This window comes from Electrophorus electricus, chromosome 14, assembly GCF_013358815.1.
Source record: "Electrophorus electricus isolate fEleEle1 chromosome 14, fEleEle1.pri, whole genome shotgun sequence".
Taxonomy (NCBI): Eukaryota; Metazoa; Chordata; class Actinopteri; order Gymnotiformes; family Gymnotidae; genus Electrophorus; species Electrophorus electricus.
The window spans coordinates 18,653,859-18,681,247 of NC_049548.1; the positions used below are offsets into that span (position 1 = coordinate 18,653,859).

The window sequence follows — 27,389 nt, forward strand, 5'->3', positions numbered from 1 at the left end:
GAAAAATGTAAAAACATTTAAAAAACATTTCTGATATGAACACAAACTATTACTACAGAAGACAGTGAGATCAAATATTGTTTTTTTTTTAGCTACTTGGGACTATTACAATTATGTTTGAAGCAAATAACCATTTATTTTTATTAAAACATTTTGAACTGAGAAAGACAGAACAAGTCTGACAAGGAAAAGGAAGTATACACGCATAATTCCAGTGACACTGTGACAACCCATCTACACAAAAAAGCACAAATTGTATATTTTTCACAGACTTTGAAAGTAATACTGCAGCTGCAATGGTATCATTGTTATTTTAGTTTTGAAACAGGCCTGATGATTTATAGGTAAATGCATGCGCCATTCACAAAAGGTAAGTGCTTTGGAGAACAGATAGCATAAATAATTCTACAGACAAATAATATAAAATAAACATTCAAGCAATCAGTAAAATAAAGAATCAAATAGAGATATAAATGTACAAACTATGTATCTGATATGGAGTATATTATTTATGGTGTAATCATAACACATGAGAATTGCTAAAGAACAAAGATGCACTCTATGAATTTAAAGTTAGCAGCTTTGTGAACTGTATGCATTTATTCAAAAAGTGAACTTGAGTTTACAGTGAACTGTAAGAATAATGCTTCATGTGGGCAATGTTGCCATCATAATTAATGTATAAACTTTATAAAAATGTTATTATCTTTGAACAATGATTGGGAAATGCACTCATTTTTAGAAATGCACATGCAAAAACAAGCTCAAAGCTCTTTGCCACATGGCATGTGGGTATTTGTCTGGTAAGTGACGGAGCTGAGCGTGTGGGTATTCGCTTTATAAGTGACGGAGCTGAGAGTGTGGGTATTTGTCTGGTAAGTGACGGAGCTGAGAGTGTGGGTATTCGCTTTATAAGTGACGGAGCTGAGGGTGTGGGTATTTGTCTGGTAAGTGACGGAGCTGAGAGTGTGGGTATTCGCTTGATAAGTGACAGAGCTGATAGTGTGGGTATTTGTCTGGTAAGTGATGGAGCTGAGCGTGTGGGTATTCACATGATAGGTGATGGAGCGGAGCGCGTGGGTATTTGTCTGGTAAGTGATAGAGCTGAGAGTGTGGGTATTTGTCTGGTAAGTGACGGAGCTGAGAGTGTGGGTATTTGTCTGGTAAGTGACGGAGCTGAGAGTGTGGGTATTCGCTTGATAAGTGACAGAGCTGATAGTGTGGGTATTTGTCTGGTAAGTGATGGAGCTGAGCGTGTGGGTATTCGCATGATAGGTGATGGAGCGGAGCGTGTGGGTATTTGTCTGGTAAGTGATAGCGCCAAGAGTGTGGGTATTTGTCTGGTAAGTAACGGAGCTGAGCATGTGGGTATTTGTCTGGTAAGTGACGGTGCTGCGAGTGTGGGTATTTGTCTTGTAAGTGACGGAGCTGAGCTGTTGAGGAGGCCCCTCTGCTCAGGTCCATCCAGCTCTAACTATTACACCAAGCATACCAAACAACATATACAGACAGACCAGTAGTGAGGACATCTTCTTAGTCTTATTACCTACATAGACAGACAGACCATTAGTGAGGACATCTCCTTAGTCTTATTACATACATATGCAGACAGACCATTAGTGAGGACATCTCCTTAGTCTTATTACATACAAAGACAGACAGACCATTTGTGAGGACATCTCCTTAGTCTTATTCAATACAGAGTAACACTGAAGTACAATATGAGCAGTCACGAGTTCAATGGCAGTTTTGTCACACAGTTAAACCGCTCTGTATGTCTACATTTAAGACCACTTTTTAATTCATCTGCAGGAAGCATTGTTAAAGAGGGCGGGGCTTTATTGCAACAGAAATTCAGCGATTATTGCGAAGAAATCAAAATGATGTTATTTTAAATGTATTAGTTTTCAAACATACCCTTAAACAAGAGTCCTTTGCACATGGTCAGTATTCTACAGTAAATCCTGGAATGAGTCAAGATTTCGTAGTAGAAGAACAACATTTCCGTTAACCTTGAAAACACGGTTTAATTGCATGGCAGATGTGTAATATTGCAAACAGGAATTAGGGTGGCAGAGCAGAACAGAAAGAAAGCCCCAGATGTCAAAATCTCAGAGATTCTGAAGATTTGAGGAGTAAATAAAAAATAATGAGAATTGTTCCCCCAAGCCATGTGACATTCATCCATATGGGGATAATTCTACCTCATACTATATAGCTCCAGCCAGTTATCCATGCTCATCTGTTGCTAGCTGACATAATGACCAATCAGAAAACAGGCCAGTTAATAAAGCTGGCCTGTAGATGGCCAAGTACGCTGGTGTCATCACTCCTGGAATGTAGATCCTGGCAGATCATTGGTCAACGTGTGCCAACGCTCCACTTTCATGCCCTTGTTCTTCAAACAGTCTATCCAATGCTGCTGTGCATCACCCTGTGAATGACAGCCAATGGACACACCCCCTGGGAGACACAAGCAGAGAATGAAACATGTAATTATTGCTGGCATTCTAGAGGGGCAGTGATATTCATGACCACACACATGTAATCAGCCTTCTATTCAAAGCCTGGGACTGACTATCTATGTTTAATCATCTGAACAAAATGTGCTGAAGAGAGCAGAGCCAGGCATTCACTCCTAAAAAAAATGTTGAGTTTTCAGTTATTTGCCAAATGATCACACTTATCTGGAAGAACAGTACGAAAATAATACGCTGAAAAGTTTCTCAGTTACCTACATAGTTTTAGAAAACAATTAACAATAGGCTTATACTTCATGCATAATTTCTAGCATTCCCTAGAATGCATGAATGGTCAGGAGGCCACATTTCTGGGTAAACCACTCCTTTAAGTTAGGTGAACAACTGAAGCTTGTGGAGCGCGAACTAGAGGGGTGATTCACCAATGAAGTCGTTGGACTTTCCCAGATCATAGTCCCATACGGTGACCTCTAGGGTCTTGGATGCCAACTCATTTAACGTGATCTCATAGAAAAACTCCTGCAGAGATAAGAGCCAAGATGCATAGGGATGGAGAATAAGAAAGACATAACAAAATAACATAACAAAATGACAAAGTTGCACAACTACTTGACATGTTAATGCATAAACATTTCATAGACCGTTATATTTAGGTATGATATTTAGGTGCAAAGAATGAATTATTACAGATTAAGCCACAATAAATGTAATGATATCCTTTTGCCCCATTTTACTTTTACTTAAACAAAATACACTTTTGTTTAACAAAATACAAAGCACTTATGTAAACACATGCATTATGTCTCCTGAGTATATGTGAACATGAAGACATACACACACACAAACACACACATACACACACATACATGCATACCTCATTAAACTCAGGGTTCAGTGTTTTTTTAATAACAGCAGTCTTGTGTTTTGATTTCTTCTTCAAGTCTGGTTTGAGGTACCTGTGATTGAGAGCAAGCGTGCGTGCGTGCGTGTGAGAGAGAGCGAGAGAGAGAGACAGAGAGAGATAGAGATGGATAGAGAGATACAGAGGGGCGAGACAGACAGAGGCAGAGAGAGAGATTCTCCATTATTAATGCCATAGATTGCACATCTAGAGCCACTCTGCTCACTGGCTACCAACTCTGATCCTCTTCAGCACCTGAGATCACACACGTGCCTGTGCATACCTCACAATAATCTCAGAGCTTCAGCCACCAATGAGAGAAAAAGACACACACAGAGAAAAGGGAAGAGATATGGTGTGTGTGTGTGTGTGTGTGTGTGTGTGTGTGTGTGTGTGTGTGTGTGTGTGTGTGTGTGTGTGTGTGTGTGTTTGTGTGTGTGTGTGCGTGTTGCAGTCAAAGCCCTGCTGAATATAGTATGCAACAGAAGTGAATACAACCCTATGCAATATAATTTAAATGTCAAATGATTTAAAATGGTATCACCTTACAGTAACTGCAGTACTTACAAGTTGAGCAGGAGGGCATTTGCTCTTTTGTAAAATTAAAGAACAATAGTTTATATTTACTGTATTAAAATCATGGTAAACTATTTTAAACTATATAACTCCTCATTGACCAGTGTTGCACATATTTCTGGAGAGATGCTTTGCTGTTCTTCAGGGACTTCTTTTTTTCAACTGCTCTTTAGTGGAGGGGCTGAGTTGCTATATCTTTTAATATAAAACACCCCTAATTTCTTTTATTGGATTCAAGTCAGGCAGCATACTTGGCCAGGTCATAGTTTTTTTTCTCCTTTAGAAACTCTTTTTGTGTTTTGGATCTTTATTCATGAATATTCTTTTTCTGCCAAGCGTCTGGCGACTGGGAGTCATCTGTCATATAGTATTTTGGTATATCCACAGGGACTCATGGTGCCATCTATAAATGTCATCTCCCCAACACCTTACACTCGTACAGCCCCATATCATCACACTACCCCTCCTTGCCTCACTGTCGGGACTGTACGTTCACTGTGGTAGTCCTGGCCATGTTTACACTAAACACGCTGGACTCCATCTAAGCTGAACTCATTTATCCTGGTCTCATCTCACCAAAGAATGTGCTCACAGTAGTCATCAGACTTCTTATCATGTCCATGTTTCATGCAAGGTTTAATATTGCAGTTTTGTGCCAGAGAGAAAGCCAATGTTTTTCTTGGATGCTGTTCACAGAGATTGACTTTATGCAATGTCCTTTATACTGAGCCATCACAGCAACTCTGATTTTCACAGATAGCCCCTATGCCAAGCTTTCACTGTGGTAGTCCTGGCCATGTTTACACCAAACACGCTGGACTCTATCTGAGATGAACAAATACGACCAAAGAATGGGCTCCCACTAATCAGGTTTCTTTTCATGTTCTTTAGCCAAATTTAATCAGTGACTATTTATATAATATATATAAATTATATTTCATATATAATAATCAGTGATTATTTTCTTGGATGTTGTCCATAGAGGTTGACTTTATAATATGTCCATTGCATTGTCTGAGCTGTAACAGAAACTTCGGCTTCTACTGCTAGACTGAGCAGATAGCAGACGAAACAGTTAGCAGGCTAAGCATATAGCAAACGGAACAGGTAGCAGACTGTCCATGGGGTCATTTTAGAAGGATGGTCACCCCAGCGCTGGTTAGTGCTACTACACCTTGTTTCTATGCTTCCTGATTACTGCTGCAACTGTGTTTCAAAAGATTATTGGTTCGTGACCAATCTTCCTGTATCCTTTCCCATTATTGTGAAGTCTCACAGTCAGATTATTCAACATCTCTTGCAGCTCTTCTCCATGTAGAGCAGCAGACATGCAGATTGACACAGCACACAGGCCCAAACCTGAGAACATTCTGGTCTTCACGGGCCATTTTAGAACCTTGTTCATGCAATTACGTTAAAATACTATTGGACAAAAGGGCCTGGCTTGCAATCTCAGTTCTAGTTCATCCCAAAAGTGTTCAGTGGGATTGAGGACAGGGCTCTGTGCAGGTCTGTGCAGGTCCGTGAAAAACAACTCCATAGCATTATCAATCCTCCACCAAACATTTGGCACAATGCAGTCAGGCAGGTAACATTCTCCTGGCATTCACCAAACCCAGACTCATCCATCAGATTGCTAGATTCGTTACTCTACAGAACACGTCTCCACTGCTCCAGAGTCCAGTGGGAGCATGCTTTACACCACTCCATCTGATGCTTGGCATTGTGCTTGGTGAAGTAAGGCTTGAATGCCAACCATAATGCAAACCTTAACACCAACATTAATGCCAATCTTAATGTTGACCTTAATGCTAACATCTACCCCAACCTTAACAACAACCTTAATGCCAACCATAATGCCAACCTTAATGCCAACCATAATGCCAACCTTAATGCCAACCATAATGCCAACCTTAATGCCAGCCTTAATGTCAATCTTAATGCACCTCCCAAGAAACTGAATGCCCTTCAGGTAAATATAGACAAATTTTTCTGTCTGATGTGTATCACAGTTTGTCAAACTCCCCTCACATGGTCCACACAGGCCATAAGCATCCATTTTAAACTCTACACTTCCCAGGTCAGACTAAACATAACATTACAATCCCCCCCCTCTGACCTGCGCACAGATACAGTTTAATGTTCACAAGGTCATTACCAAACGTCTTCTGCTTTAATGAGCAGTCTGAACTCAGCACTACAGGAGTGGTCTCAGGTCCATGAGAACCACAGTTCGCAGCACAGATGTAGGAGGTGGCTGAATGTACTCACGTTTTGACGTAGGGGTCGGAGAAGCCGTTAACGTCCATGGCAGCCAGGTGGGCACATCGGCGGACGCCCACACACAGGCCACCCTTGGCCCGCTCCTTCGCCTCCGGGGCAACGTCTCCGCCCTCGGGTAGCGGGGCCGGAGGCAGGAACTGCAGACACAACAACAAACGGCCACGCTCTTCCAGACTCCGCTGCTGCTCGCTCTCCCACTGCGTGTGTGTGAACACACACACATAAACACACACACACACACACATCGCAAACATACCCACAGGCATATGCACCACGTACACAATACAAATCACACACATACACACAGCATCTATTAAATGTTGTAGAAGTTGCGCAATGTCGTAATGTAGCCATTACACTATATAGTGGGCATAATTAAAGAAATTCTATTTTTAAACTGAGCTTGTACTGAATGCATTCAATACTTTAGTACGCTGAATCCAAGCTGTGAATGAGAAAGCCATTGTTTCATCTTAGACTTCACCACATTTAGGCTAATTCAGCTTCACTTCTTTTACCCATATGCCTCTATAGTACCTTGTAGATCTGTCAATGTGATGAATTCTCAGCGCTTCCAAAAACAATGAGCTCTGTGCTTCCAAAAACAATGACGCTGGGAAAGACAATTCAAATTTCCAGAGTTCCTCCTTGTAGAACCTCAATAGTTTTGCGCTGAATTACATGAATAGCAATCAAGCTCCCTCTGAAGCTGTGCTCCCTGTGGCCTTTCAAAAGATTTGGAAAGTGTGAGGACTCTGTGAGGTACACATGCCCAATGCGCTGAATCAGGGGAATCTGTGAGGTACACACTACCGACCCCATCAACCAGGGGAATCTGTGGGCTACACCTGCCCGACGCCCCGAACCTGTTGGTTTTTTTGTTTAAAGTGGGTTGTGTGCTGTTTTTTTCTTTCATATTCAATTAATTGTTTTTAACACGTTTTTCTGTGGTGTCAGTGAAAGTAATTCACTCAGATACTCTTGGGTAACCTATACATAAGATAATAATGTCAGTCCCACAAGTCCCATGGATGTGTACCATGGTTCAGATGCTGCTGAAAAATACAGCATGGTTTCAGGTGTGAACCGCATGCACGTCAGAGTATTCACCAACCCAACACCACCGACCTTAATCACTGGGTTAAGGGGCTGCTCCCAGCTGGGAAGACTTACAAAACTCTTCTCCCATTCAAACGGATTAATGTGGCTTGTTTTATTATTATTATTTTTTAAGCATTTCCTGCCAACATTGGAATCTTAGTGTTTGGTGGTGAATACTAGTGTTCTGTTGGAGAATGCTGGTAGATTAGATTAGATTACATTAGATTACATTAGATCAGATCTGTTGACTTGTTCATTCTATACACATTCTGATGAGGGTCCATAGTAGGTGTCTGTAATGTGGATTACAATTTAAATTAAGGACCAGCCTCTACAAGTACTTCATGATTATAGTTGTTAGGGCCACTGGCCTATAGTCACTGAGGCAGGTTATTACAACCTTCTTAGGAATTGGCACTATGGTGGATGTTTGAAAACAGGTAGGTATAGCATGCAGTGCTAAGGAAAGATTGAAGATATCTGTAAAATTGCAGTTAATTCTCTAAGAACCCATCCTGGGTATGCTATTGGGTCCAGCAGCCTTCTTAGTGTTTATATTATATATTTATTTACTTCTTAGTGTTTATATTACGTTACCTCTGCAGACTGTAATATGAGGTGGCTCATGTCTGTAGCTGTTGTAGTGGTTGTAGCACCCTTCAAACCTTTTCTCATGCTGACCAAAGAAGTGGTTGAGCTGTTCCACCAATAAGGCGTTACTCCTGCTGGTAGTCGGTGATGATGTTTTGTTTTGTGAAGGATCTTATGCCTTGCCATGCACTCTGTGTGTAATCAAAGTAACCCTCAGTCTTCTTTCTGTACTGTGTCGCTTTAGCATCTATGATATTCCTCATCAGTTCCAATCTGGCAATACTGTACTGCTGTCTGTCACCTAAATTATAAGCTCTGTTACGGTTCTTCATCTGGAGTCGGACATGTTTTATGAAACGTGGTTTATTATTGGGAAGGACGAGAATTCATTTTGTTGTGGTGACAATGTCCATATAACATATCATGTAAAATGGGATTTTGAAGGTGTAGTTATCAATAATATCATCTTTGAATATGGTCAAGTCTGGGTTAAAGCTTAACCCAGAATTAATATTACTGTAGACATGATTGGGTGTATATTTCCCACTCATTGGCCATTGAACATGTGGTTAAAATGTAGGCAATACAGTCTTTGCCTTATTAGGCAATTAAAATCACCTGCTACTATAAAAACTCTGTTTAGGTAAACAGTCTGTTGTTCATTAATGACATCCAACAGAAGACTCAGGGCAATTGTGGTATTAGCATCAGAAGGTATGTACACAGCAGTGATCATATAATTGTTTAAACCATTTAAAAGTGATGGCATTTGACAAGCATTGGCTATCAGTTCAACTTTACCATTTGTGTGCCATTTGTTATTTTACTGGAGAATGCTGGTGATCTGTTGGAGAATGTAAGTGATCTGTTAGGGAGTGGTCTCACTCAATACTTCACATTCCACACTTCATGATTTTAAATCTAATTTAAAAACATTTATATTCCCAGTCGTTTGAGATTTAAACATTTAGGTGTGTGTCCAGGTAAACTCCTACTTTGGTTTTCCTTTGCATGATGCTCGTTTTACTCATTTGTTTTATCGTTTTAGTATTTTTGCTATTCTTTTTATTTTTACTTTTAAGAAAGCTACATTTTCTTATTTAATGTGTTTGTTTTAAAATTGTACGACGCTTTGTTTTCTTTTAAATATGTTTTAAACATAAAGTTGACTGACTGACTTCAGCAATGCCATATAATACGTTTCCTCGTATTGTGCCTCCCCTACACTATCAGCTCAGCAAGCCACTGAAAACACCACAGGTTCAGATCCGAGCCCGCATCGTGTTGTAATAAACTGAGAAAGAAGACGACTGGATAGCAGATGGAGGGGTGGGTATAAGCTCGGGGACACATGAGGAGGGAGACGGCCCGAGGAGATGAGCATGACAGGGAGTGAGTCACTCGTGACTACGGCAGTGTCAAACCTACAGCTGCGCGTATTTATAGCCCTCCAGTGGCACGTTACTCTTCAGATGCACGCATAGTGCTCGGTGTCCCGTGAGACGTCTCGCAGCTCGCAGACGTATCACGAAAACATATCCTGTCGGGTCAGTCACTCTAACTGGGAATGTTTAGACCATGCCAACAGCATGCCAGTAAACAAGTACGACTCCCAGTCTAGAAGTTCATCACAAGTCCCTCAGATTCGGTTTGTCCTGCGAAATGGTTTTATTGCTGGTGAGACAATTACAAATGAATAAATTCCCATTACTGCCACCCTCTTCAACTAATCTATAAACTTTCCTTTGTTTAAGACAAGACTGCTTCCTCCTCACGTTCCCCCACTGTTCGTTCTCGTTGCTGGTTTTATTTATTAGACCTCTTCCTGCGCTCGTCTGGCTAATTAACGGGAAGCGGGCCGCTAAAGTAAAAGCAGCTGGAGACGGAGGAAGCACAGAAGGAGGAAAGACAGCTGCTGTCCTCCGAGACACAGAGCAGTGAGGTGTTCTCGCCTGAGTCCGTCTTTAAGTGGCTGATGTAGTACAGCAGGCCAAAATGGACCATTACTGATACGGAGGTGGAACAAAACACATTAACAAACTGAGAGAGAGCGAGAGAGAGAGAGAGAGAGAGAGAGCGAGAGAGAGAGAGAGAGAGAGAGAGAGAGAGAGAGAGAGAGAGAGAGAGAGAGAGAGAGAGAGAGAGAGAGGCTTTACCTCTCTGAGGTAGCAGGAGATTCCCCTGAGTGCGGAGCTCATAGCAGTAGGGGACGCGAGCTGAGGGGCAGATAGCAGGCTGTTAGTGTAAAGCAGTTACTGCACCCAGCTGACACCGCTAATAACAAGTGTAATCTAATGTGGATCGGTTAGCATGATTTATTTTTTGGGGTTTTTGCGGAGTGCTAGGTGACTTTCACTTACATCTGGAAATTGATCCTTGCTGCTATTTGCTTTGTTGTTTTACTTGCTGTTCCTTATGTCTTTCTGTCTTTATTTCTTTACAATTAAAATCACAAGCAGAAGCATCTGTAACCCGCAAGCAACAGGAGAAGCCACGGCAGAATACAGAACGTGCTGGCTTTGCCCATAGTCATTATGTCTCTTATTATTGCCACAGTATTCAGCAGTGGTTGTTTTAAAGATTCAGCCAGTCCTAATTGGGCTTTAAGGAGTCTAATCGATGCATGTCTTCTGTTTGCTTCTCTCTCTCTATCCTCCTCATGAACCTCTCTGCCTTCACCTTCATCACAAATGAGAAAGTGGTTGAATAATTCATATGTCGTGTTGGCCTCATCTGATCATCCTGAGTCACAGACTTCCAATGCTAGACATTCTCATACAGACACACACACACACGAACACACACACATAGACCCTCTCACACACAGACATAAACACACACACACACACACAGACGCACACACACAGATGCAGACACTCTCACACACTCACAGGGGGCGGGTGTTCCAGACACACATTGAAGTGCTTGGGTTGGTCAGGTTTCACTCTGCGAAGGGCCACCCGCAACTCCCCGATGAACTCGTTATGTGTTAGCTTGTCTTCATCACACACAGTCACCCTGAGAGAGGAGCACCAGAGACATAAGGAGGGCAAGAGAGTGAGACAGAAAATGAAAGAGCAAGAAAGAGGGAGAGAGAAAGATGCATTAAGATGCACACTGTCATACCATTTTAGATCGACCATATAATAATAAATAACAATTTGATGTATTTACTTGTGTAGCAAATTACATTTTTATTCTAAAATCTGAATCATTTACATAGGAAAACTGTAACAGACCCACACCACACCCACACAAGCTGAGTATTCCATCATGATCTACTTCATTAGCTGATCACTGAAGGCAGTACCTGGGTAGGCTGTGTGTGTGTGTGTGTGTGTGTGTGTGTGTGTGTGTGTGTGTGTGTGTGTGTGTGTGTGTGTGTGTGTGTGTGTGTGTGTTTGTTTTGTAAGACTCAGAAACATTTTATAAACCAGGGCCTTTAGGCACAGGCTAATCAGAATTAAATTGACAGCAATTACTTATTCAGCACTGCCTTGTGGTGTTACAATGAAAAAAGTCATAAAAAGTTGCTCAGCCAAACACAGCATTTAGTTTTTGTTTTGTTTTGTTTTGTTTTTTTGCTTTTAACCAGTCACCAAAGGGCAGGTCCTTTAAAGACCAGAATAAATTAAATTATCCATTATTCATTATTTTTATTCTCTATTCCATCTTCCTTTATTATTGTTTTGTTATGTTATTCACCTTCAGTCTTTCACTTGAGAACTGAAATGTTAGAATTTAGATGAGGATTGATTATATTAAGGAGAACTAGCCAATCACTTCTTAGTAAACATCAACTGAGGCTGCACAGGAACTGGTCAATCATGTTGCTACTTAGCAAGGCAATGATAATGCATTCAAAACAACATCACAAATAATATTCATCATAAAAGACATAAATCACAACCACAATTTAAACTGAATTAATGTGCTATTTCTCTCATCTAATCACAATGATGTTTATTCTTTTGATATTTGAATTAGGCACAGACCACTCAGAAGAACTGCAGAATGGGCTTTATCTTTAGTGTGCTAACTGTATCAGTTTTAATTAGCTAGCTTGTCCATTGCTCATTATGTGTTATCTAGTTAAATGAAACATTTAAAGCAATCTTTTGAAGCAGATAAAAGCTGTGCTGGAGCCCTATATGTTCCTCATGTTTTGTTACATTGCATTACCATCTATTTTTGTTTTTCTAATTGGTTCTGTTTTGGACGACAGCTTCATACTAGCTCCTCCTCACTATACTAATGGTGTCTCCTTGAGTATAACATGTGCACTGGAGTAGTTTGTTGTAACTTTGCTATTAGGCTGAACTTATTAAGTGAACTCTGTAGGTTTTAAATTAGTGCTGTGTGCCAAAGATTCCTGCAGTTGTGGTAGTCAGAGTAACAAGTGTGGTGGCCAGAGGTGCATGTGGGTTGGTCAGAGGTTCAGATGGGATAGTCAGAGGTACACGTGAGGTGGTCAGAGGTACACGTGAGGTGGTCAAAGGTACACGTGGGGAGGTCAGTTAATCTTTGTTTTCTTCTTCTTTTCTTCTGGCACATGGACATGTGATAGCCTGTACTGCCACTGTGCCCCACTAACACTCTCTTAGCACCTCCTCTGGTCATTCTATTCTATAACAGTAATCACAGTAATGGCACATTGTCTCTGGAGTTTAGACCTCTGACTTGAAGCAGTGGAGTCTGGGTTATTAAATCAGCACTCTTCTACTCTATGCTAGAATATGGGTCAGTGCAGGACAGAGTATGGACCAGGCTAAGCCAAAGTATAGATCATGCTAGATGAGAGTATGGACCAGTCTAGGCCAGAGTATGGACCAGGCTAGCCCAGAGTACAGATCGGGCTAGCCCAGAGTATAGACCATGCTAGCCCAGAATAAGGACTAAGATAGCCCAGAGTATGGACCAAGCTAGCCCAGAGTACAGACCAGGCTAGCCCAGAGTATTGCTCAGGCTAGCCCAGAGTAATGACCAAGCTAGCCCAGAGTATGAGCCAAGCTAGCCCAGAATATTCAGTCTCCTCATGGTCCTAAAGCAAGTCATGATACATATCAGTCTGGCTTCACACAAGAAAGTACGCCAACCGAAGACAGCCAGAAACAAAGAGGAAGAATATGCAGACCTTAATTGAGCATTCTGCGTACTCAAACTGTGAGTCAGGCTCTTCTTTGTCCAGACACTCTCTTTATTTTATACCAAGCCCTCCCACAAACCTCACCCCCTTTCTGGAACTGTCTAGCCATGAGAGAGCAGGCAGAGCGTGCCAGACAAGCATTGCCCCCGGAAACGGAGCAAGCGATGGTTGTTTAGAACTGGCTGGCAATTTGCTGCCAGCTACCCTGTCATCCCAGTGGAACATAAAAATTTGGCCTCACAGACTCACTTATACTGGAGAGAGAGGGAGAGAGAGAGAGGGAGAGGGAGAGAGAGTGAGAGAGAGAGAGAGTGAGAGAGAGAGAGAGAGAGAGAGAGAGTGAGAGAGAGAGACCAGTGTGATAATGGCAATTTATATATGCAGAGCAGCTGATTTGGAGGAGAATTTGTCAACTGTGCATCTCATGTGTTTTATACCAACCTATCACTTTGTTGAATGTGAAAAAAGCCTTACAGAGTGAACTTCACATTTGAAATGGAAAGCTAATCATGTGAGGCATTGCTAATGAAATTATCCAATGTGTTTGGAGTACCTTAATATTTACATCACTACTGTGATTGTTTTGCACAGAGTGAGTAAAGTCAGTTCAAACTGTCATGTAACACTGGGCATGGTTGGCCAAACCTCAGTGAGACTGTTTCTAACATCACAGTGTCACTGTTCCATTAGTTTCACTATTATCTGTTAATAAGGTGTGGCTATTTTTTTCTATCCTTTAGAAAATGTGCCACAAAGAGTCATGGAGTCACTATGGGAAATGTAGTCCACTAGTGCAGCACTGAAAAACTATATCACTGATTAAACAAAGGCTGGTTATTATATAAAGAGTGCACGTACACAACACTACATATACAACTGTTCATAATAAAGAAAAGCTCTGTGAGGAGATACAACTAAAATGCTTACTTATGGTTTGTCAGTAACTTGGAACTCCTGCAGTCAATAAAGTGCAGCTACTACAAAAATTCTTATGTTTGTTTGTTTGTTTGTGTGTAGTTTGTGTCTATATATTGCAAAGTTCTTATTAGCCTTGAGCAGTCTAACTAGGCTAGCCCTGCAAGCCCTCTGTCTCTCTCTCTCTTACTACCACACACACACACACAAACAACTCACAACCTCTCCAAGGGTCAGTGAAATTAAATGCCCCAAAGAAGTCATTCTGACCTCAATCTGTCACTACAGTTGGAAGTGATGAGAGAAGAGTGGAGGAGAGAGAGGAGCAGAAAAGAAGAAGAGGACAGAGAAGGAGGCAGAACAAGAGGATGATGGAGAGTATGGTGAGAGGATATCAGCAGGATGTCTAGAAAAGAAGGCCAAACACTAACTGCACCTTTAATACACAAAATTCATTAGTTTATCAAATCTCTACAATGCACAAATCGGATGAAGAAGTCCTTTTGAGGACACTCGTATTTTAGCACTGTACTCACAGTGTGGATTCCTAGGAAAACCTTTCTCTTGCGTGCTAAAATTACACAGTACAAATGACAGCAACCAACAAGCAATTACTGTGTTACTGTGTGTCAATGATGTCACCACAACAGTGATGTCACCAAACGTTACAAACACTCAGTAACATCTATCTGTTATCTAACATGTATCTGATACAACATGACATGTGTCTTTGCCCCAGCACATACACAAGGGTGCAGTTGTCACGGGCAAATGATATGAGAGGGATGGAACCTTATATATGTAGCCCAGTGAAAAGCATGATGGGAAGAATGTGGAAATTCAGCCCTTATTGTGAACACTAACTGCCATATTCATGAGCATTTTGGTTAAGAAAAGCATGCTCAGCACAGAGAGAATCTGGACATGCATGTAGCAGGTTGTCAGCTCCTGGTTCACTATCTGCAAAGGCATCTTCTGTGCTAGGAAGGTGAGCCACGGGCAGTCGTCATTCCCAGAGTCAGGTTTCCACTGTAAACACTTGAGAGAAAACTCACAAAGAGCTCAGGAAGTTTACTCGTGTACCAGGGCATCTTGATTGGCATCTATACCTGATTGTGGGTGGGGCTCACAGGCTGATCCAATCAGGAAATGGTGATGGAGAATGAGGAACAGGCACCCTGCCCAAGTCAACTCCCAGCCACTCCTAGCCAACTGCTCCTCCCCCAGCTCCACCCGCATCTACCACATTCACCTTCATGTTCAAGACAGGAGGTTCTTCAGTGATAGGTGGTGGACTCATAAATGGACTCACAAAGTTCATAAATGCATGGTGGAGGGTGCATCATCTGGAAACAGCGCCGACAAGCAGCAGCAGAAACCAATCGCCATTCGCCCCCACAGTGGAAGGTGACCCAGAATTAGAATGCCATGCTGCATTTCTGTAGTTGTGACAGAAGGTCACAGATTCTGTGATGGCCCAGTAGACATGGGGTGCCAGTGGTCCAGCAAATCCAGCAGGTCCACATGTGCTGTGATTCATGTGGCTGGACCCACAGAACAGATGTTGGTTTGGCTGGTCTTCACTCAGAGTGCTGACTTTCAGGGCAGTAGACTGCAAGGTCAGAGAAAAGCAGAGTGTACTATGGGATATCTCTTTGCTTAGGTAGGCCAGCTTAGGTAGGCCACTATGCTTCTCTGAGAAACTCCGAGACGGAGGTGCTACTGCACGTGCCTGCTGTAATTCTGGGGTACATCACTGACTGGGATAGGTTCCTGTAAGGGCATTTGTTAACTTTAGATGAAGCAGAACTTTTCTTATTGGCAAGTTGTACTCTTTTATACTGTGTGCAACATTGTTTTTTAAATGTGTGTTAAGTAAGTATGTTACTATCAACAAGGATCCTTGCAAGCCAACCTTTTTACAAAGCACTTCCTTTTCCTTCAGTGAATGTGGTTTGTAGAGTCCAAGAATTTCTCGAGTGTTTGCAGACAGCTCATATATCAGCACACAAACACCTTGGCAGAACCAAAACATAACGGCGCAGTGTCTGCCAGCTGTTGGGTGGGTGAAACAGGGATGATAGGAAGCCGTGCTTGGACGAACTCCAGAAGTGCCGCGAGTGGTCCCAGACCTTTTGTTGTGTCATAGAAGAACAGGGGAGTCTGACCCATGGAGGACAGACAGACAGAGAGACAGACAGGCAGACAGATCTTTTTGGCTCCTTCTATGCTGCTCGAAGCTACTGGCACTGCCAGCTGGTCCAACAGCAGTAAGTCACTCAGAAACAGAAAGAGCATCTGCAGCCGTGCTGAAGAGATGGGCGGCACCTCTTACAAAGCCTTGCTTTTCATTTCTTTTTCCCTTTCAGACACAGCAGGAGTATAATTATCCCGGGGGGGGGGGGGGGGGGGTGTTAACCCATGGGGAGCGTTAACCCTTGAGGAGTGCTTTTTGAAATGGGTGTTAATCCTTGGCAAGTACTATCTCAGGGCATGTGTTAACCATTGGCGAGTGCTAGTCCAGGGGGAGTGTTAACCCTTGGGGAGTGCTACCCCAGGGGGAGTGTTAACCCTTGGGGTGTGCTAGTCCAGTGAGAATATTAACCCTTAGGGAATGCAACTTCAGGGGGTCTGTTAACCCTCGGGCAGTTCTACCCCAGGAGGAGTGATAAACACCTGGGGACTGCTACCCCAGGAGGAGTGATAAACACCTGGGGACTGCTACCCCAGGAGGAGTGATAAACACCTGGGGACTGCTACCCCAGGAGGAGTGATAAACACTTGGGGCGTGCTACCCCAGGAGGAGTGATAAACACTTGGGGCGTGCTACCCCAGGGGGATAGTTTGCTTGATCTGCTTGCAAGGTGAACTAAAAGCAAAGTTCTGTATCCTTTGAGGAGGCCAGAGTCCTTTAGGCCTTTAGGTAAAGTTTAGGCATGTGAGTTAAAAAGAGGCTCACTACCTTAATGTTGAAATTCGCAGCCCATTGTATTTACTGACAGTGCCCTCTTGGCAGTCATTAAAACTATCCAATTAACTGGGATGTAAAAAGTGAAAAGAAAGAATTATTAAAGTGAAATAAGGAGGCAGAGAGAGATAGAGAGAGGTGGAGATAAGGAGAGAAAGAGAGAGAGGAGGTTAGAGATATAAGGAAAGAAGGGGGGGGGGGTAGAGAGAAGTATTGTATAGGCTACCTGAGTGTTTTTCTGCTCATATCTTCCTCTGTAATGCCGCAGTAGGTTAGAGTCTCGTTCCACACAGGATTCAAGGTGTTCTTTACAGTCTTAGTCTTCAGCTTATTCGCCTGCATAGGCAAACATTATCAGTATCATCAGCATCTTAGACTCAACAATCGCGTAGTGTCAGAATAATCACAAACGCACAGCAAAACTGAGCATTACATGTCAGAGTCCTGATACTTGTCCTTTGCAAAAGTTACAGGCTAAAGTACATATACCAGTGCACAAAACCTTTTTTTAATCTCTTATGCCAATCCGGGAGGGCGAGGGTTGTCACGTGCTTCCTCCAAGGCACATGCAGGCAATTTCAGCATATTTTCTAAGTGCAGTTCATGTAGCCTCAGGGGGCAGAGTAACAAACTCAGAGGACAGTGCTATCAATAACTTTCTGATGCATCATTTCACAGACACCCATGATTGGCCAGTGCTGCTGTGAATGACAGGGAAGAGTGAGTATGCCACACCTCCCTCTCCAAGAGCACAGCTATAAGCTGTCTCAGGCCCCCAGCCACAGACGGTTGTGGCATCATCAGGGCATCGTCAAAGGGCATGAAGATGAGAATTTTTAGGAGAAAGTGATAAAAAAAACGATGAAAAACTGATCGAAAATATTGGAACATCTGCGTCAAAACTAGAGAAAATGTCAATGGGTGGCCCATTCTGGAGGATTAAGATGCAGTTTATTTGTCATGTAAACCTAAGGAAAACTACAGACTGCTTTCTGACCAACTGACAGTGATACTAAAATAAATAACTCTGACACTGAAAACACCTCAAATGTCACCAGCTGCACTAAATTGGACAGTGTGATTGTGGGTTGCAAGAGTATTTTTACTTGATACTAATGAGACAAACTCCAGGAAGCATGTCAGTCAAGTGTTTTGAAGGGTTCTACTTTTTCCCACCATGTGGCCCAGAGACCGTGGAACAGGACACAGTGTTTTTCCACACTGCTTGGTCTGATGCTTGAAATACACTTTGTGGGGGTGTGTGTGCTATGACCCCTATCAAGCTGGCCAGGTGAATTATAGGCACAGACAAAACACCAACTTTGCTTTTCACATCAATACTATCAAGACTTGTTTAGTAGTTGGGGGTTTTAAAAACTAAAGATTGTTTGCAAATGACTTATTTGTTTATAAACTTTTGATCTAATAATGAAGGAGTCTGAATAGTGTTTTCACAGTATTGGAAGTAGAAATATATGTCTTGACAACAATCTAATTTCTTATCATTTGTTTAACAATGTAATACCATTGTGTAGTTCTCACATGTGTTAGGCTGAATGACTATTCTGGCTGGTAGCTGTAAGTTAATGAACAGAGTCGTCTCAGACTGGAAGTGACTGGGACTAAGGTTTCGAAAATTACAGGGCAATGTGACCCTCGCGCTGTGCCCACCCATCACCTGGACAGCCACATCTGGACAGCCACGGGGTGTTCTAGAGTAAACTATCTAAAACGCTTTGATCCAGAGCTCACTATGTCAAACTCACAGGATGGATTTTGGCAGGTTTCTGACAGCGGTAATAAACTCGCAGTTTCAGGTGATTATTTATTATTAATGGAATTATTAATAGAACTTCAGCAAAGGAAAAAACACGTACAATATACTGTGTTTTTTCTGTTTATTCTACTTCTAATTTTCTGTACTCCATATTGTTTTAAATACACTGTTCCATAAAGACTTAAACAAGTGTAGATTATTATAATGAAACCATAACTATGCCCAACACTATGCCATAGCACTATGCCATAGACTCACGCCATAACCATGGGAATCAGTGATAGCATGGTGTATCCCTGTTAAAACAGCGCAGTTCCTTTGGGGGTAAAAGCCATGCATTATTTTGGCCATAACATGAGTGTTATGGTTACTTAGCTGTTCACTAGGATTGGACATGAAGAGTGACACTATTAGAGTGTCGTGGTTACTTAGCTGTTCACTAGGATTGGACATGAAGAGTGACACTATTAGAGTGTCGTGGTTACTTGGCCGTTCAGTGGGATTGGACATGAAGAGTGACACTATTAGAGTGTCGTGGTTAATTGGCCGTTCACTGGGATTGGACATGAAGAGTGACACTATTAGAGTGTCGTGGTTACTTGGCCGTTCAGTGGGATTGGACATGAAGAGTGACACTATTAGAGTGTCGTGGTTACTTGGCCGTTCAGTGGGATTGGACATGAAGAGTGACACTATTAGAGTGTCGTGGTTACTTGGCCGTTCAGTGGGATTGGACATGAAGAGTGACACTATTAGAGTGTCGTGGTTACTTGGCCGTTCAGTGGGATTGGACATGAAGAGTGACACTATTAGAGTGTCGTGGTTACTTGGCCGTTCAGTGGGATTGGACATGAAGAGTGACACTATTAGAGTGTCGTGGTTACTTGGCCGTTCAGTGGGATTGGACATGAAGAGTGACACTATTAGAGTGTCGTGGTTACTTGGCCGTTCAGTGGGATTGGACATGAAGAGTGACACTATTAGAGTGTCGTGGTTACTTGGCCGTTCAGTGGGATTGGAAATGAAGAGTGACACTATTAGAGTGTCGTGGTTACTTGGCCGTTCAGTGGGATTGGACATGAAGAGTGACACTATTAGAGTGTCGTGGTTACTTGGCCGTTCAGTGGGATTGGACATGGAGTGACACTATTAGAGTGTCGTGGTTACTTGGCCGTTCAGTGGGATTGGACATGAAGAGTGACACTATTAGAGTGTCGTGGTTACTTGGCCGTTCAGTGGGATTGGACATGAAGAGTGACACTATTAGAGTGTCGTGGTTACTTGGCCGTTCAGTGGGATTGGACATGGAGTGACACTATTAGAGTGTCGTGGTTACTTGGCCGTTCAGTGGGATTGGACATGAAGAGTGACACTATTAGAGTGTCATGGTTACTTAAATGTTCAGTAGGAGAGTGACAGAGAGAAGAAGAAGTACATCAGACTGTCACGGACTGTTCCCCCCCCTTAAGTCACGTGGTACAGCCCGCCGCGTGCAGGGGGATCCACATGTTCTGTTTGTGTTGTAACCACACCCCCTCGGGATTGCACATACGTGCGCAGGGTTTAACGTTAAATGTCTCGTGTCCGTGTGTGCTCACTTTGTTGGTCACTGTCGCTACTTATGTTTCAATCCTGAGTATTCCAGCCGTAACGTTGTTTCTGTGTAATCGTCAAATAATGTATCAGTGTTCTATGTTTAACGCTAAGTGTACAGTTATGTTTTCCGTTAGTGCTGAGTGTGAGTGCCACCCTTTTTGTATGTGCTTTATGTCATTAAATGTTACACATTGTCAAGGGAGTCTGTGTGTCCTGCCCCTCGCCCTGCGGCACTCGGGCCAGCAGCAACGTTACACAGACCTTGCAGGCACCAGGGAGCAGATGCAGCTTCACATAAGGGTCAGCCAAACCATTGAAGTCCATGGGCTTCAAACCCTTTAACAGAAAGAGAGACATAGAGAGAGAGAGAGAGAGAGAGAGAGAGAGAGAGAGAGAAAGAGAGAGGGAGGGAGAGAGAGAGAGAGGGAGGGAGGGAGAGAGAGAGAACGAGAGAAGGGAAGAGAGAGATGGAGCTGGGTTATGGGTACACAGATGGGTAAACACTCGGACATCATGCTAACAGTCAGTGTATTTAAATTATTCTGGCATCATGTTCGGTATACATGATAGTATCTCCTCTGAATAGGCACACATTCACTGGCTCAAGAGTGTCGGTGTCATTATACAGCAGTGTCGGGGTATTGTCGGGGTGCTGGACACAACCTGCCCAATTCTGGCCGCAACACTCCGGCAGCCGGGAGTAACTGTTGATATCTACTGGCATATTGAGGAAATTACAATCACTTTCTCCTCTGACCTGGAAAAACACTTTGTTCCTTCCCAGAATAGACTACCTTTAATTGTGGATGAAATCCGAGTCATTTAGGAACCTGAATTGATATGCTGGGGAAAGGCTGAGATACTCTTCCTTTCAATGGACATCTACTACCATGCAGAGTTTAATTCCAACTCCTAATCCACTATAAGCAGTATCCAGTGTTAAAGTCATTCTATAGGCAACAGCTATGGAACATCATGGACATCACATAACCATCAGGAGCAGTGTGATTACCTTGGCTCTGAGAAGAGTGCAGTGCAGTGAACTGCTGGCTGACTCGTAGAGCAGATCAAACTCCAGGGTACCTAGAGATGCTGCAAAGAACAACCACAGCAATACATCACTCAGTCAATACATTTCTTACATAACAGCACATAGCAAAGCAGCAAGTTTTATACTTTTCAAGAGATATGGCCTTATTTGACACAATTAAGATTTCCATCATGTATTTATACTGTTCTGATCAATTCAGAAACTGAAGCCACATTCAGAAAAAACGTGATTGCACCCATTTTGTGTTATATGCCAGTGTCAGTATTTGGTACTGAAGTGTTGCTAAAATCCCATCCTAGATATCTTTAGCATTCCGTCATGAGATACTTCATCAGCTAGTCTTCAAGCCCTTTATGATCTGATGCAGTTGTATCAGAATGAGAACAAGAGTGACCCTCTCATTGCACAACTACATCACTTCCTGTAGTGCGACTACATCACCTCCTGCAGCACAGCTACTACACCTGGACAAACAGCAGCAATCCTCGGGGAGAAGGGAGTGCGTTTCCAATGCATGTCAGTATTTTCAGAACTGATCACTTTAATGTGCATGTGAGCAACCAAACACAGCCCACTCAGCTCCACAGAGAGGCGAGGGTATAAAAAGGTCACTGCAGAGCATGTAAGACCTGATGGAGACGAGCTCTCCACAGCTACAGTCTGGAGACACAGTCTGCACATCACACTCACTGTTATCATCGCTGTCACCGCTGTCAATCTCCACGGAAGTGTCCATACTACCCATCAGAGACAGTGTCCTTCCACCTCCCGCCACTCCTAGAGACAGAGGAGAGAGGAGACCACCTCCTGCTGCCACTGCCTCTCCTCCAGCTGGAGTTGTTGCAGATGGTAACCCTGCCTGGTTTGGCGACAGCGAATCAGAAAGCGAGGATGTAGGGGAGAGGCGGGGAAAGTAAGAAGAGATCTGCCTGATTGGTCGAATGGGCCCGGGGCAAACGTTAATTGCCATGTGCTCCTGAATGGAGATGGTCATTCTTTTTCCTTTCTGTACCGTCATCTAGCTGTAAAAACAGACAGAGGGAAATATTCATGTTAAGGTTTCAGCTCTCATTTAATAGGAACCAACTAATGACAGGTGATTAAATGAGCTAAATTGAGACTAACAACACTAGTGATCTGACATAAAAGTGAACTGACATTGTCAAATAAACTTTATTTTCTAAATATATTGTACTCTAAACAATCTGTTCTGGTCCAGTTACTGGAGGAGTGCCCCAGGGACTGGTTCTGGGTCTTCTCTTTTTCACTTTGCCAAATCATCCATGATAACGTTCTCAGATTTTCATTTTCACAATCAGTACATCTGATTCATTTTAGCACTACGAATACCAATGATTTGGCACCTGTTGACAGTTTGATTTATATAGCTGTACAGAAAGTGTGATTGCTAAGCCGTGCTAAGCCTGCTGGTGTATTATTTGACACTTTGTTCACCTTTGAGCCATATATCATATCACATGTTAAAATTGCATCCTTGACCTTCATAAAATTGCTCGACCTCAACACACTTATTAATGCCATTAGCTATTTCAAACCTCATTATTTTATTTCTTCTTTATTGGTGTTCCAGATAAAACTCTTAACAGGCTTCAATTTATACAAAACTCTGATACACTCTGCTATAGTATATAGTGCTACAGATTATTACCCAGTACCTTTATAAAGCACTTAGCACATGCGATTTTTCCTCCCAAAACATTGGAGTAATAAAACCCTCATAGGCTCAATCCACTGGGGCATGAAGACCATAGTCAGCCTGGGTATAGTGTTTATTATACCATCCATCAAGGGCTATGAGAAGATGGCTTTGCCCAGTTGGGACATGGTGATGATGTATTTCAAACTGTCCAAAGGCACTGTTCTCAACAGCCAAATACCAAGAATTACACTCCTGGACTGAGGCTCGTAAGTGAACTTTTTTGTATTTTTGTGAAATACATTTTATGAATATAATAGGCAACTTGGCTACGCTTGTAAGAGTTAGATGAAATATGTTGATGCGTAGATAACTAGTTCATTCTCCATTTAAAATCATGCCTGAAGAGCCATGAAAAGATGTGCAATCCCAATACAAAAAAAAGAATCTGAATCAGCACTTCATGCTTATCCTTAGTTCAAACCTGTAATGCTATGACTGTGCAGATGAACTTTTCAGAGCCAATAGGGATATATTTTAACACTGAAACCTGAGACATGCTAATCAATTGATACGACAAAAAAAAAACTATTTGAAAAAGTTATTTTATAGAACTGAGTTAAAATACATTAAACGAAAAAAGCTAGCTTCACTTTGTAAGACATAACCTACACTTTAACCAAAACACTGCAGTACGTATCTAGTCTAAGTGTCTACTATATAAGATCTACCAAGCACTGTTGGAAATGCTACAAAGGCAGACACAGCAGTCTCTAGGTGCCACCTAGCTGTGGGAACCCACTGCTCTAGCCTGTCTTCCACATTATGATGCTCTAGGGAATCTGACACTTTATAATTGGGTGGTCCTGCCCAGGCCTGCAGTGAGGGAGCACTGATATGCTATGATTAGAGAAAGAACAATGCGGTGACCACGCACATCATTCACCACCATTGTGAAAAAGTCCTACCTAGACTTCTGGATGACATTTGAACAAAAATATCACCATCTCAGATCTTGAAATGGAAACACCAACAGCAATAACAAAATCCAACTGCAGCAGCACTAAAGTTCAGTTCAGTTTGAGAATGTAAAACGGGATGTGAATTTTTTGCATATATATCTGCGAGGGACCAGCAGTACGATGAATGAGACCTCCGGTTATTAGCCGATGTCGACAGTCACACATCTGTAGCAGAGATACACACAGTCATTGGCCTAGGTAGTGTGGTCTGTTAGCATTGGCCTAGGTGGTGTGGTCTGTTAGCATTGGCCTAGGTGGTGTGGTCTGTTAGCATTGGCCTAGGTGGTGTGGTCTGCTGCTACAAGGGGCCAAGCCACAAGGTTGGACACTGAGACTGGTTTTCAAATATTAATATAGGTTCAGATCCGGTAAAAATTAAATGATAAAAGCAGAAAGGGAAGATAACGTAAAGTTGTAATAATAGGCAACGTGCATGCTATGATGAAGACTAGCATAATTAGAGGGTGGAAAAGTCTTCATTTGCACTGAGATGTTTCCAGAAAAGACATTTATTTATCCCACTTTGAGGAGGGAAGATTCTTTTGTTTTGCAGACCAAGCTGTTCTGTCAGGCATCTCAGCTGCATCTGCAGCACTGACAGATTGTGCTTAAAATCTTGACCAAGAAAACTTCACACAGGTAGGTTCACGCAGGTAGGTTCCTGCAGGTAGTTCCAGGAGGTACTATCAAATAACTGAGAAACATGTCAACAGAGAAGGAACCATCGCAGCACCAGAACAAAACAGCACAGTGCTTTTCTCAGCTTGGCTGGGTGAAATGACTCAATGCCTCAAAGGTCCATGTCACTGTGACGTACGCTTGCATGGCTCCTTAAGATCCTCCAAAGGATCTGGGAGTGTTGACAGTATACAGAGAATATAAACTCTGACTGGCCTGGAAAAATGGGAATGTCAGTGGGGTCAATTGTCCTTAATTAGCACATTCATGGATGAGAGGATGGAGAGGGTCAGTAAATCTTACTTTGGCACACCAGCTGCACATAATTATAAAATCACGAGGCAAACTGCAAATGTTTGGGACGGACTGACAGTCTGGACATCAACCACTACAACCACAGAGGACAACAACAGCTCCAGAGGATCAGCAGCACGTGCCTCTAATCTAATGCAGTGACAGAACAGCTTGGGGATAAGTCTGTGGGTGAGACTAGCAGGTTCAGTTCGAAGGACAGAAGTGTTGAGCTAAAGCATCAGAGACCAAGGGCAGTTTTGTCATCACAGCTGTCCTGGTCTGTTACGCTGCTGGCTGTTACCGTGCTGTTCACATCTCTGCATGAAGAAGGGCAGCACATGGTGCATCTACTCCATAATAGTAATACTCTATAATACTCTATAATAACGCCAATTTACTAATATACATGACAATAGCAGAAACGCTACTTCCATGAGAACTACACGGACACTGGGAGCTATAACCTGGAATAAATATATATTATACAAATGCTATTATTTGCAAAAGCAAATTAGTCTAATGCGACACACGCAGGCTGGCAGACGACATCCTGGGAACAAAAAAGGCAAAACGGAAAAAAGAAGAAAGCAAAACTGTGAGCCAATCCCCAACCACCATCACTCTCTCTCCCTGCCTCCTCCTCACAGTCACTTCTGATGCCACTCATCTACCCTGCTCCTTCGCTTCCTCTTGGTCTCTGCTTGCAGTTATTCATTCTCCTGGAATCGCGTTTCTTTGTCATCTTCTCCTGCTGTTCCAAACGCTAGCCTTTTCCTATCCGATTTAATAATTTAATATGGGATTCTTGTAGAGTCGCACTAGAAGAAATAACTGATGCTGCCCAGACACTGTGATGGAACGAAAGCGCTTAAGCGATTTATAACATAGAAAAGCATATGATGTGAGCGTTAATTCAAAATGAACGATGAGGAAGTGACATGACTATAAATTACAGTATAATAGTTTATATGACATTTAAAAATCAAAGGGTCATGGGTGTTATTTATATATTATATATCACAACGTTCAGATTTTCTGATTGGCCTCATCTTTTCACTAAATGACTATTATGTTCACTTCATTATTCATGTGACCACTATATAGTTCTGTGAACTAATCAATTATTCACTCCAAACTGACTTCACAGTAAGCAATCATATTATAATCCTTTTTTTGCAGGGGTGTACATTTTGCAGTCTTAAATACAACCTGTACATTTTAGTCCAAAAACATGCATTTATCAGGTCCGTTCTGTGTTTTCAACCACATGTCAATTTGTATTTTGAAAAAGTTGTTTTTTGTTTTGTTGTAAAGTTGATGCCTAAACAGTACAAAGCAAACACAAATCTAATTCCAGATGAGTTACCCCACACTGAGGGTCTGATTATGTATGAATGCAGATCCTGATGTCATTTACAACAGTAAAATCATAGTATTATTTATGAATACAGATCCTGATGTCATTTGCAACACCAAGATTATAGTGTTATTTATGAATACAGATCCTGATAAAATTGTAGTGTTGCAAATGACAATATTACAGCAAACCCCACGTTAGTCTGCACCTGCCTATTATGTGCTAGCATTTATAGAGAGAGAGTATACCTACATACTGTATGCGGAGAAGAAACAGAACCCATGATGCACTGTTTCTAATAAGATGCATGGCTCAATGTGTGCGCGCACATCCATGCTATCATGTTTTACTTATCTAGTCACAGATAAGTCACAGATATCTAAACCAACAGCATGGGTGGAGGGGGTACCGTTGGGCATGTCACATGGGGAGATTTCTATATAAGAGAGAATAACAAACTCTACATACAGAGCGAGAGCAGCGGCAATGGGCACTCAGGTAGACCACCTAAGGGATGCAGTGAGCGCCAAAAACGTGAAGAGGAAAGAGGAAAGACAAAAACACCAAGCAAACAAACTGAGTAGCACAGCGGTGGGATGAATGAAGGCTTTTCCTACCTCTGTGATGAGCTCGAGCTGAAAACTTCTGAAAACGGCTGAATTCCAGAGCGGATGGACTTGGACTAGCAGGCGTAAGGAGGAGGACAACGAGATAAGATGATAGAATGAGGCAAGAGCCCAGGCAGGAAGAGAGAAAGAGAGAGAGAGAGAGAGAGAGAGAGAGAGAGAGAGAGAGAGAGAGAGAGAGAGAGAGATGAAAAGTTGCTTTTCCCCCTCTGTGTCGTCTTAATGCAGCTTCAGTGTCAACAATTTAAGATCAATAGTGAAAGATTAGAGGAGATTAGAGGAATACTTGAGCAGACAGCATGAAAAGCAGAGCAAAAGAGGGAGGGAGGAGAAGATCAACAAGAAGGGTAAAAAAAAGCTGGCGGGAGTG

The 27,389-nt window shown here is 42.4% G+C and overlaps 1 protein-coding gene across 1 annotated transcript; it reads right to left on the reverse strand.

Moving 5' to 3' along the window:
- Nucleotides 1-122: 122 nt before the first annotated feature.
- On the reverse strand, nt 123-27,389 carry LOC113576845 (double C2-like domain-containing protein alpha). Its single transcript, XM_035533430.1, has 11 exons — nt 27,011-27,389; nt 22,076-22,407; nt 21,347-21,426; nt 20,596-20,670; nt 17,188-17,297; nt 10,824-10,950; nt 10,089-10,148; nt 6,229-6,437; nt 3,355-3,436; nt 2,903-2,999; nt 123-2,463 (listed from the first exon to the last, which is right to left on the reverse strand). The coding sequence occupies exons 2-11, from the start codon at nt 22,401-22,403 to the stop codon at nt 2,327-2,329; spliced, it is 1,305 nt and encodes a 434-aa protein (XP_035389323.1). The 5' UTR covers nt 22,404-22,407; nt 27,011-27,389; the 3' UTR covers nt 123-2,326.